Source organism: Netta rufina (genome assembly GCF_964035555.1).
Source record: "Netta rufina genome assembly, chromosome: 22".
Classification (NCBI taxonomy): Eukaryota; Metazoa; Chordata; class Aves; order Anseriformes; family Anatidae; genus Netta; species Netta rufina.
Window position 1 is genome coordinate 2476951 of NC_140146.1, and position 13336 is coordinate 2490286.

General features: G+C 40.1%; 1 protein-coding gene across 1 annotated transcript in view; it reads right to left on the bottom strand.

The window, feature by feature from the left end:
- Positions 1–917: 917 nt before the first annotated feature.
- Positions 918–13336, bottom strand: part of IFFO2 (intermediate filament family orphan 2) — a gene marked incomplete at both ends in the record, with an annotated part of 37296 nt that continues 24877 nt past the window's right edge. The window contains 8 exons of the mRNA XM_084300357.1: positions 918–1023; positions 1839–1969; positions 2635–2724; positions 5031–5151; positions 7779–7921; positions 9674–9814; positions 12055–12150; positions 12450–12510. Coding sequence (XP_084156483.1) covers positions 918–1023; positions 1839–1969; positions 2635–2724; positions 5031–5151; positions 7779–7921; positions 9674–9814; positions 12055–12150; positions 12450–12510 — 889 coding nt within the window. The remainder of the gene's footprint in view (positions 1024–1838; positions 1970–2634; positions 2725–5030; positions 5152–7778; positions 7922–9673; positions 9815–12054; positions 12151–12449; positions 12511–13336) is intronic.

Genomic DNA, 13336 nt, shown 5'->3' on the forward strand with positions numbered 1-13336 from the left:
GATTCCCCTCTTAATCCAATCACTGGAAACAAAGGCATTGTAACAAGACAATGTACTCCTCAAAAGAAGCTCTACAGGTAACTTGTGCAAACGTGTTTTGAGCTTTCCTTTCCCCAAGAGATAACTATAGCCCAGCAGGGACCAAACATTCCATACAAATAAGGCGCGCTTTTGTTTTTTTTGCATAGTAGTTTATCAGTGATAGTCCCATCCCACCGAACCCTCCCTCATCCACCTGCTTTGCCACCAAGCTGAGACCTGCTTCTTCAGATTCTGGAGTCTGGAAGAAAGCTTATATGAGTCTCAGTCTTCTTCACCCAGAAAGGTGGAATGAAGAAATTCCTTTCAATATTGTATGACTGCTTAATCCTAAAAGCTGCCTCTAAACCCGGTATTATTTTTAAATGTTTACAGATCAATTTGGAGGCATTCTTATTTTATGCCAGCCATTGGTAATTATACCGTAATTGTCTCAGGTTTACTACTCAGTTTGCCAGTGTTCCTTTTGCCAATCAGTGCAGCAGTTCAATAAAACCATAAGCTTATTGAAATATCAGAGCCTTTGCAGCACCATTCTCTGCTGCTACCAGATATATCTTTTAATATATATTTATATATATATATAATATAAAAACACCTGCTATTTATATTCCACTGGAGCTCAAAGTGGCTCAGCTTGGGGCAAAGGCACAATTAAAACACGTTTTCTTACAGGACTCTGCATTTGTGAATTGTGTAACGATAGAAATTGACAGCACCAATCCTTGGGTGGGATAGGGATGCGTGTAGGAATGAGTCATTAGAAGCCCTGTGCAGGGGCTTACAAGTCTATTATTTTTTTTCTCCCCCCATCAGTGTGTGTTGTTTTTTAATCTTTGCTTGCATCTTCCCTTTCACTGGAATGCTCCAACTACGTATCAGCTGACCATGGGCTCCACATCCGCCTCTCTGTCCAACTCGTCCTGAATTTCATCTGTGTTTCCTGAGTCGCTGCTGGCTACAGAGCTGGGAGATGGAGAATTTCTGTAGAAAATGCAGAGAAAGGTTTAGACAAAAAAGAAATGCCACTGACAGACAAAAATGAGACCTTTAAAGGAAAAAGTCACTGACACTCCCTAAAACATTTTAATAGTAATAAAGGGTATTCTTAACTTATCTGTTTTGAAGCAAATATCAATAGTAGGCTTGAACACACTGCATGCTGCCACCCCCCCAACACACCATCTCCTATACAAACATAAAGGCTGTTCTAGCTTTACAGACAGGGGAAACAGAAATTAAGTTCAATGAATATCCTACAGAAACCTTGATCATCTACAGTACATACACTCTTGAAAACTCAAAAATGTTTATTCTTTTTTTTTTTTTTTTTTTTTTTTTAAAAGCCAGGATGGTTTTAAATGTGGGTGAGCAAGATGCACAAAAAAATCCCTCATAGTATATAAAAAATGGGTTCCACACACAGGATTTAAAAACATGCTCTTCATACAAATCTAGTCAAGACTTTTTTTTTGGTCCTTTTAGAGTTCTAGATCTATGACATTAAGAACAACCATCCATCACAAACAGAGAAGAGATGACTCCATTTATACTGCCAGTACTACTGGTGACAACAGCTGTTGAATCCTTAGAACTGTTACTGAGCATAGAAAATTATATACTACTGCAGTGATCTATTGAAGACTGGCATTTGTCCCTGAACAAGACGAGATTACATGTATCTAAAGGACAAAGCTTTAGGACAAAATTATGCTTCTGCTTTTAAACACCTTGACAGGAAACAAGAGCAAAATAAATTCTTGAAGAACACCCCAGGCAGCGTGGTAATATCTTACTACCTGTCAGCTGAACCTTTGATAAGCCTACGACAGGTTTCCATTTGTACATCCAGGCCCCTTTTCATACTACACATTTCCATATATTCATGAAGGTGGCGGTTCATGTCACTCTTGGCCGTGGCCAATTCCAGCTGTAAGAAAAGAAAGTGATCAGCCCAACGTGAGTTGCTAGCAGCTTCTCCCAGCCTCACTCAACTTTACTCACTGGTGGGGATAATAAAACTGCCCAGAGCTAATCCAGAATGCCTGCACAGCATACCCTTAACATCAGAGTGTTATGTGCTACAAGTGTATTCATCAGCTTATGAAATGTATTTTAATCAGAGTGCAACACTGTTTTTAAACAGCTCTTTTTTTGCTGCTTGGCATCATGTTTGTCAACATGCAGTAATTAGTGAAAACATATTCTAGACAAGGCAAAGACTGTGAGAAGCTACAGCTGTTGTGTCTGGCAACCTCTGAGGCCATTTCCTGTGAAACATTTCCCAGTGTGATGGTGTGGATGCAAGACAAAAAGGGGAAAAAACAGCACGTTTATTCTCTTTGTTTCAAAGTTTCCTCTACTATTAGTTAGATTTATGCTTGGTTAACAGTAGCGCTGTACAGAGAACAGTATTTAGAAAAAAAATCCTAGCATGTCTCTAAGGAAAATAGCTTTGCCCTCTTGTTATAGATACACATTCCACCTTTCCCATTTGTGCACGTGTACACATGCATAAAAGCCTACCGGACCAGAATACCTCACATGTTTTTATTCACTAGTAATTATTTATTTTGTCATGAATCACTTCCTTACCTCTATCTGCCCTATTGTTTCTTGGTATTCCTTGTCTCTTGTTTTAAAGAAAGACTCTGTTTCATGGATCAGGTTTCCCAGGTTTTCTTCCTGCAGAGCAAATTGAGACACAAAGAATTGTCAAGAAACTAACATGGAGCATACAGATTTTTCTCATTTAGCCTCACTCAGAAATCCAAGTTCTTGTGCTTTCATGGAAAGGTGTGTTTTTTAGTACATGGTTATGCAGACAAGGAATACACTGCTTCTTAAAACTGGCATATGAGGGAAGATATTTTCTCTGATCAAGGAACCTACAGATCAAGACTCCAGCAGTTAAATGAATACCTGATACATGCCAAAGAACCAAAAAGCTGCAATTACTGAACCTTTCAGTCTGATCATGCTTAAATTAGATTGTAATTGCTGCTCTCCAGGCATGCAACTTGATTTTTTTTTTTCTTTGTATCGACCATCGACCACTTACAGCATTGTACTGGAATTCTTATTTTCTGATTACACACTACTACTCTCCAGACCTTTCCATTTCCATCATCTCACACATATACTCTACATGCATTTACTCCATCATCTCACACATATACTCTACATGCCTATTAAAAGTCTTTCCTTAAATGCTAGATAAATTAAGCTCACTCCAGCACACTAACAAGGAAAATATTGCACTTAAGAACATGTTGCATGCCAAAGGAAGCATCCTGTCAGACAACAACTCCCTTGTCATCATTACTTTGGATTCACAGTATAGTCCAGGCTACAAAACATACAGCATTATTTCATGCTGCCACAAAGAGACTAAAAGACTGTTTTCCAGTTTAACAATGTCACTGTTCTCTTTCAGGTTATTACCTACCTCCCTTTTCAAAAAAAAAAAAAAAAAAAAAGCATCAATTTATCACAAATGCACTGATGAGCATTTATTTTGTTACCAATCTTTGACCACAGCTGCAGCAGCTTTATCAGGATCATACCTGGGATCAACGTCAGGCTAACCGGCCTATAGTTACAAGAATCATTCCACTTATCCTTTTATATGCAGAACCGCTTCAAGGAGAAAGGTCATAAAAGAAGGTGGCTACAGCACCACATAAGAACTTGAAAGGAATAAAGCCAGTGGAAGGAAGATTCAGGCATGTAAAGGACTATGTTAAAGACCAGGCACAGACGGAGCCGTCTTTATTCTGAATCTCCATCTACAAGACAAATCTACCCTTTCCTTGTATAATTTTCATTTAGAAGGATTTAAGCTTCTTAAAACCTTTAGAGTTTTTGCATGGAAGGTCTGTGTTCGGCAATATTCCTCTGATAGCTGTGCTTAAACATGCACACACGGGCATATGCAAATAAATCTGTCACTAATTCCAGCACATGGCTACACATTATCATTCTGCCACTCTCCCTGCTCAAAAGATGACATACAGCTAAGTATGCTGCTTTCTGCAGTCCTAGCACTTTTAAATAATCTTCGCAGTTTCAGGGTATGCCAGATGATACACAAATGGGAAGATGTAAATTAACACACCCCTGGCAGTCAACACAAGACAATATTCAGGAGACTGCTGCTTCAGCATCTTTATAGTATATCAATGATGGGAGAAGGTAGGATTATTGCCTACCTACTGCTGTCATGCTGCTCAGTAATGCAATAATAGCATCACATTTAAGACTGCCTGCACAAAGCCAGACCTTGCCATTTCAATCTCTCTTTAGGCCTGCTTAAAAAGGCTCAGGAGTCACTGAATGAGGCAGCATGCAGCCATTAGCTTACTTTGTGTGGGATCTTAAGGATTAAAAGCAAGCTGTTTATTATCCACCAGCATCAGGAGATTCCTATTGACTGGAAAGATGGAAGCACAAGATTCAGAAGATACCTAGGGCCTTACGCAGTCCCACAGCCACAGCTTCTTTGTTTGCGACAGGCTGTACGTACTTTATTATCACACAGACCACACTAAGTTTATTTTTCTCCCCACAGGAAAGGAGGTGCAATACCGTGCACACCATGTGTGACATTTTGACAGTTAAAGTGTGAATGATCATCTACGGAGAAAGCAAGATGCTGCATGGAAGATATAGGGCTTTAGATAACCCACTGGTCAGGGTGACAGATTGCCTGATGATCCTACAACAGCTAGGTGCCTTAGATCTTTTGATGCCTGCCATTTCTAAATACTCAGTTTAAAGAAGCAGAAGACATTAAGTTTGGTAAATAAACTTATTGCACAGACTGAAAAGCAACCAGAGAGAAAGCACTAAGAGGATTTTAAAATTAAAGCAAGTTTTCACAGCAGACTAGATCACCAGTCAAAAATCTAAAGGCTCAAATGGCTAAAAGAGCAGCTGAGGGATACAATTTTTTAACAGAACAATTTGAGAAGAAACTGAAATAAACTCACCTCTCCTTGGAGGTCAATTGAAGGATTGCAGTTTGTGAAGTCTTCCCAAAGAAGCAATGTTTCTTCATTCTCCTCCCACGTTAAACTATCACAGTCATCATCAAAATCAAATGTCTCACGACTGTTAAGGTAACAGAAAAAGCATTAGTGTAAACAGCTCCAGCCCTAACCCCTTCAGTCCTTAATTTAACGTTCTAGAAGAAAAAAGGGGTTACAAGAATTGAATAGAGAAGACAAAGGAGCTGAAAGTCATTAAATATTTTTAAAACAGGCTTTGCTACTGTCTGCAAGTCACTTACTCCTGGGCTCTTTGCCACTCCAAAGCAGAGAGATCCTTGTTAGCATTCCCCGTTCCTAGTTCTGTCCTGCAGATGGTGCTGCTCGTTAGTTTCCCTTGTTTGCAAAAACCACAAAAGCATTTTAATCTATTCTTTTTATCCATGGGAAAAGGAACCCGACCACAGTTTGGGGAATTACACAGGAAACAGCCACTAGAAGACTCCCTGCTGATTTTCTTGCTGAAGTTTAGCCAATGATTTTCACTGCAACACTTACAAACATCAGTTTGAAAAATAACTAAGAAAAAGCTGAACCCAAAAACGATGCACAAGTGAACGTAAGTACATATTATTGAATTGAACAACAAAAGGTACCACTAAAGCCACTTAAGACTGAGAAAAACCAGTAGCAGAAGTGACCTTTAACAGTGTTATTTGGTCAAGCTCCTTTAGTACAGTTAGTTGTGCAATAAAGGAAAAAGTTTCCAAAGGCACTCAAGTCCCTCTTGGTTTGAACAGCAGATGAGAGAAACACTAGTAGCTGCTTCTTGTCCTCGTTAAGGAGGTCTGACAAAAATCTGAAGTTGCTTGCAGCAGTAGTCTGCTAATTTCTGGCTGATGCATTTTTGTTTCTTTAGTTCACTTCCTTTTAAGCAGATAACATCTCAGTCAGGCAACATCATCTTTAGGAGGCTGAAGAGCTTGGCAAAAGAGATAAGTCTATTTGTCTAAACACAACCTGACAAAATAATAAAATAAAGATTTTGGACACATATGATTCTGCCTTTTGCAATTCAATTTCTTCAAATCAGATCATTTGCAAAAACTATCCTTGTCAGAGTGCAGACTCACAGTTCTGACTGCTGCTTTTTTCAGACACTTTGTTCAACACTGACTGCATTTTGACTTTTTACTGCTTGACGCTTACATGTTAAGGTCATCATTACAGGTCCAAGTTGGATCTGGTTTCTGTTCACAAGGCCAGCTATTTATAACTACCTTCTACATGACAAAGACCCAAAACCCAGAATTATTTAGAAGCATGCCTTTTTCAATAAGCCACAAACATTGTTCTAAATCAACCCTATCTGAACATAACAACAAAATTCCTGCAGCACCACATGCCAAATAGACCAAGAGAGAAGCACATCACTAGAAGGACCAATAAAAACTAGGTATGACAGGACAGGTTTAAAAGCAAAACTAAAAATTAAATATATTACCAACCCAATGACTAAACTTCAGTCTCTTGCTTTTCTAAAAGATCTATACTCTATGTGCTGTCACACTGAATTTTAACTGTGAAGAAGTTAAAAATATGTATTTATTACCCTGAGTAAGTGCTAGGCCATCTAAAACAGAAGTCCTGACATGAAGAATTACCTACAATATTTGGGCAAAATATGTCCAGAACATGTGAAATAGAGGGAAAAGGGACAAATGGCCTGAAACCAGAATTTGGCAACAGCTGACAACTGGATCTAGTGCTCCTTAGAGAATGTCTTATATACTCCTACACATTAAATACTGTCCTATGGTGTGCGGGAAAGCACTGGGAATTCTTTCCTCTCCCAGCACAGTCACTAGGAAAGTTGGCAGAAGAGACACACGTTCAAATGCCAGAGAAATCAGACCTAAGGCACTGGCTGGGGTTCCCTTTGCCAAAAGAAAGCGGCAGAGACCCTCAGAACTCTGACTAGCCTGTAGCCATCTTCATCATTTCTCAAACAGGAGAACAGCAGGGCATACCGCCAACTAGCTTCCTTAATTGCTTTCTGTAACGGCAAGGTGCAGAGAGTCTCTTCTTGCCTGCCACAAGCTTCCTAACACTCCCATTCTGGGTAAAACTTTAGGCAAAATAAATTGAGATTCTTCCAATCCAGAAGAAGAGACCTTACAGCAAGGTTTACAACACTGACATTTCTTGGAATCTATAAACTGTCATCCACTGCTACGACTGATCTTCTGGACACATCCAGCACTGTCATTTGCCTGCAGCTGAATTGAAAAAATCATTAACTTCTCTGAGAAGTTTGAATTAGTTTTGAATTGAGCATACAGTTACAACATTGCCAAATTGCATCCAGCCTAAACCGCAGCAAGATTCTTTCTAAAACTCTAAAAATGAATATTTAGCCAAACATACAGCTAACATAGACTCAAGTTTTGTACCTTTTTCTTTAAATGTGTCATCTTTTGCTAGTTACCAGCTAACAAAGTATGAACAGTAAGTTTTATTTTTATATTCTTTATAGCTCTCCCTACCTAAGGGAGGAATAAATAAAATCAGTTTGGTAATTTTATTTGAACTTCTAGTAAACTTTTGAGTACAAACAATGCTGACAGTTCAGGCTTAACTCACAGAATACTGGGTGGTAGAAAAAAGTTTCTGAAAGCCTACAGAAGTAACTCGAGTTCTGGGATTGTCTGCATTTCAGATAGTTTTCGCCATATTCTCCACAATACTCACAGCTGATTAAACATACGCTTCATTTCATCCGTGATGTTCAAAGAGCAGCTGACCTCATCATCAGAGAACCTGCCATTGTCTGCATCCTGTTCAGAGAGGTCATCATCAGACGCAAGTTTTCGTTCTTTCTTCTTGGAAGCCACCTTAATTGAAGAGAAGAGTAGTAACTGAAGGCTCATTGGAGATGCTGCGCCATGAGTGGCGGAAATAAAAAAAGGAGAGGCATTACATTTGGGTGAATATAACTGCTCATCAGCTCCCAGGCAATTCAGGGATAGCATGTATTCGAGACAGGAATTGCATCTGTTAGTGAGTGGTGAACACAGAGCACAAGAAAGCAGTTCAAAAATGGCAAAGAGCAAAGCAAGCTGCAGGCTGCCAGCGCTCTACAGACATCTGTCTGTTCACTAACAACAGTCTACGACCTACCAGAGAACATGCAGAGGTTAGAATGATACAGGGTAAAAGCATAAGCTGGCAGGAGCGCCCAGGCAGCAGGCTTGAGAGCAATGACAGAACTCTCCCTCTCCTGCCACCACCACAGGCTGTTGCTCCCATGCTGAACAACCACGAAGAACAGACAAGAAACCTTTTTGGATAGTCTTTATTTCAGGGTCATTCCCACCCCATAAGCAGAGCCAGACCGCTAGTCTTCAGAGCAAGAAGAAGGATTAACTGAACCATGAAAATTCCTGGACGACCTCAAAGGAAATGAAATCTGCAGATGTGCAGAGAATTCAAGGGACAGCCCTGCACAGGGCACAGAGGATCATTTCTTCAGCTGAGGATTGTTAATGTAAAAGATATTCACAGCAGTTTACAGATGGTACCAGAGTCACAAACGCACAGTCTGCTCCCAGCCTACTGTAGCTTTTCCTCTAATTGGTATGTGAGCCATCCCTTAGTGGTATTGTTCTCCTTGCCTGCTGATCATTTTAACCACTGCATGCTTGACCAAAAGCGCACTTTGCAGTTACCTTTGAGCAGAAAGACAAAGCAATTCTACTCAGAGACAAGAAGGAACCACTGGCACAAAGCACTGGCTCAACGTGCTAGAAAAATTGTCTCCAGACAGGAGATTTGAATCTTTCTGGCTTTTTGAAAAAAGCCTACAAACATTTAGGCAGTTTCACCACCGCCAAAATGCACAACCAGTGGAGACCACAAGTGTATTTACAGTGTTTTGGTATGGCATTTAGCACACTATATGGCATCACTATACAGAGAAAAGCGTTGGACTTATTCAGAGACTGAATGCAACACTCAGACCAAAGTGGAAGGAAGCTGGGTTAATCACATTGATAGTGCAGGTATGACACAAGACAAACCACATTGGGAGTTACACGTTTGCTCTACACGGAGCTGTAACTGCTTACTTCAGGAGAAAATTAAATGACTTTTCCTACTAGCACCATGGAGCTCAAGGAAAGCAACTAGAGTCTCTGGTCTCACAAAGCAATCATAACTCACCACCACAGAAGCGTTATTTCTGGCTGTGGAGCTTGAGCCAGAAATAGGAACATTCAGATGACAGTTCTACAAGCTTACCACCTCTCACTTACGAAGAGGAAGCCATTTATACAAACCTAGGCCCTGGAATGCTTTTTCCCCCCCTGCATTCATTGCAGACTAGGGTCAGACTAGCAGTATATCTTAAAGATCCTGAAATTTATTTTTTTAAAACTCGCTAAATTTTGTGCTTGTAATACTACAGCAGCTTCTGCAGAAGAGAGCTACACTCCAACACCAAGAAAGAAGAAAACATATCTATACAAAGAAATTTCAAAAAAAAAGAAGAAAAAAAAGCAAGTGACCTGGACCACACTTCTCAACACTGCTCCCTCTTGACCCATTACTACTTGTCCTATCCTATGGAAAATTCCCAGCCTAATCACCTGGAATATCTTGGAAACGTCTTCAGAGTTGCGCTGCTGCGCTACATCACACAGCTTGGCTGTGATATCGATTCGCCGACAGATGTCCATGTCCACCTTCATGGCCTTTTCTTGAATCTTTGTGTCCAGGTCTGTCATGGGCTGCAGGAAGGACAGCAGTGATTATCTTCTATTATTATACAGTTCAGGAAAGCAGAGATACCCCACAGTATCTCTCTAACCCCAGGGCATACCATTCTTAAACAATATCACGTCTTGTTCTCCAGGAAAGGCAGTACATGGACAGTCTAAACAGACTAAATAGCTAACAGAATTAATGTTCATATCCATTTCCAGTAAAATTTCAGCTCAGCGATTTGCCACAGAAAAACCTATACCCGCCCCAAAACAACTTCTATGCGTGGCAAAAGTGAACTTTTCTATGGGTCAATAAAGCTTCAAAAATGAAGGAGATAAAAACCTGTTGAGCATGTGTTGAACAGAAAAATCTAAAACCTGATGAGTAGTCCATACTCCCCCAGCTTCAGACAGAAAAACTATGCCTGCAAGGAGAAGTTGCTTTCAAAACACAATCCAGGCAACACAACTTCACACCTACCACAAAACATAAAATCAAGACTGGATCTAAAGAGATCCACAAAAGCTTGTGACGGAGAAAATAATATCCAAATTGGCATTAACCTGACTTGCAGCCTGGAAAAAAATTCTACATGAAAAGCATTTTGTTTTGCTTCACTCTGGGCAGTAATTATAAACATAATTTAGAAGAGATACTCCTACTCAGACAGTAAGTACTCCTGCAGCCACATGAAGTAACATAATTCTGTGAAAAACATAGATGTCCAGCCTAAACAGAACTCATTCTGCTGGAAAGCACCACTTCAATAGCTAGACCAGAAAAACAGAAAAACTCTTTGCAAAGTATTCCTAAATACCAAATCCCCTTTCCAACAAGAAGGTTTTGTTTTAAAATATTAGACAGGGTTCTTCTCCAGCTTCTGTCAACCTCTTTTGAACAACATTGGGAGGTTTTTATTTTCTAAACAGGTTGAGGAAAAGGAGGCTATAAACGATGATGCTCTCTAAATGCAGTATTATCAACTGAATAAGTAGCAGTGATTCTTATCAACAGAAAGGTAACAGGCACATGCCAATGGTTTGTGTTTCTCTACTCTAAATATTTACACGGTGGCATTCAAAAAAAGCATTCTCTCTGCTTTCCTTAGGCTCTCTTCCACCTTGCAGCATGTGCAAAGCCCACAGCATGCTTTCTCTCAAGTAGATGTCTGCATTCACCACCACCCTTCTGTACACACCGAACATTTCTCCCTCAGTGAAAAAGTTGCAAGCTATGCAGCCCTAACAAAATTCTCCTTTTCACACTGCCTCTAACCAAGCATACCTATTCTTGATTAAACATCAGAAGAAGAGACAGCTAATTGCCAAATTTCACATGAACAGATCTAGTGGCCCTGAGAGAGTATGTTTGACATCGGGGAGCAGGTTCTGCAAGCTTATGTAAAGACAGGAGGAAGCAGTTCTAAACAAAATTACCGAGTAAGTGTACATAATAGGACATCTTCATTAGACAACTGGCATCAGCACACTACTTCAGTCTTACAGAGAAAGCCACCTTACTTCATGTTCACCTAGTTTACCTTTCCAGATATCTGCAAGAGTACAGGATCAGTATGTAAATGCAAGACAAAATTATCCTAATGGTAATGTAATGGCCTAAAACATCCCCCAGCTTTGAAGGAGAGTCAGCATCAAACAAGGCAGGAGGAAATTCCTGATTTTTTTTTTTGTTTGTTTGTTTGTTTTGTTTGTTTGTTTTTTATCATTATTTTTATATTTTATCTCAGCTCTTAGGCTGACACAGCACTGGAAAAAATCCAAATACCCGAACCATACTGGGTTAACCTCTTCAGGGCTTTCATGAAGGGAGTAGGAACACACACATAGCATTCCTTTTTGACATTACTTCTCTGCACGTTTCAGAACCAAATCCCTCTCGTTAGAAGTAGGTCATGCTGCTGCATGGTGACTGAACCCTTTCCCCTAACCTGTGAGTTCTCTACCTTTTTTCCCATGGCTGCAGATTTGAATGCCAGCATTGCCAGCAGTGGAAAATGGGGGAGGGAGGGAAGAGTCCAGGTTATGGGCTAAGCAGCAAGTTAATGCATCTCTACACAGACCAGACAGGAAGCAGGGGGAAGGGTGATCTGTCTGATGCATTAGATCGTAAAGGCAGCCATAATACTAACTACAAAGCAGCACTCACTAAAACCATAACTTTTTTATGAATGAAGCCATTTGCATGACACACACATTTCACAAAGGCAGTGGGAGGTGGCCACTCTGCTCTCCAGTATACTTACATCACTCATCAGACCCTTAAAGACCACAAGTTCTGCTTTCAGTCTCTCAATCTTTTCATTCAACTCCTCCTGGAGAGCTTCCGCTTCCTGCGCCTCCTGCAAGAGAAAGCACACAAAGAACTAAGAGGCCACAGGGCAACATATGCTTCCTCACTTAACCTCAGGAGGACTGATAAGGCATGTCACCCCCCTCATCTCGCTCGGTCAGAAAAGTCAGCACCTTCCTGCTTCAGCTTCCAAACATTAACACTGTTCTCTAGCATACAGCAAGGCATTCAGCTGCTGTGACTAGAAGAGGGGCTTTTAACCAAAAGACAACTTCTTTTCCAATGATTAATGGCATAATAGGTGTGGAGAAATCCTACACCATTCGATAGCTACTACGTCAAACTTACCTCCCGCAAGGTTTCCACCATAGATTCCAGACTCATTCTTCTTGTCAGTTCCTCTTCCCATCTGAAAGAGAAGATTTGCAGCAGATGGAGCGTTAACGATCAAGAAAAATATATTTTCTCCAAATCACAAGTCTTCTGATCACTGTAGGATGATGACAGTTACTTCAAACGTCAAGCAGATGGTTTCCCTCACTTGTACACCCTCAAACCAAGAACATAAGTCTATAAAAAAGTAAAAGTGAAATCAGCTCTCACTGGGATCAGTCCCCTTCCTGCTCTTCTGTGCAATATCTGGTTGCAAATAAGGTGTGAAATTTTCAGTGCAATGGGAAGTTAAGTTACCCAAATCAACAGTCTCACTATTTACCAGTTCAGTCCAATCAATTTCAACATTTGCATAATCTTCTGCATCAAAATCCTCAGGAACCTACGCACCTCTGCCATTTGCCAGCACTGCAAGTATCTTTAAATGCAGGGTATATATACTCACTCACAGTACTGAGAGGGTACAAAGAAAGGAATTACACAGTTACAAACTGTACGACTAAACCTTATACTACAAGCATCGTTATGTTTGAGCATATTATTGGATTAAGTACAGAAATACCTGGCAGTTCCCTTTTTCAAGCACAAAAACCTTTCAAAAGGTATTTATTGTCAAATACTGCATTTTGCTAATTCAAACACAAAGTTCTTGAAAACGTGATTATACACATTCATACATATGAATATGGTGTGAGCTCAGGGAAAAAAAAAAAGTAAAAAGGATGCCACTTGTTGAAATAAACAGTAGTGCCACAGGAGACCTGCCCAGTCTATTATAACAATATGAATTATACCCCTGGAAAAAGTTTGTCTGAAACATTTAACACACCAGACAACCAAGA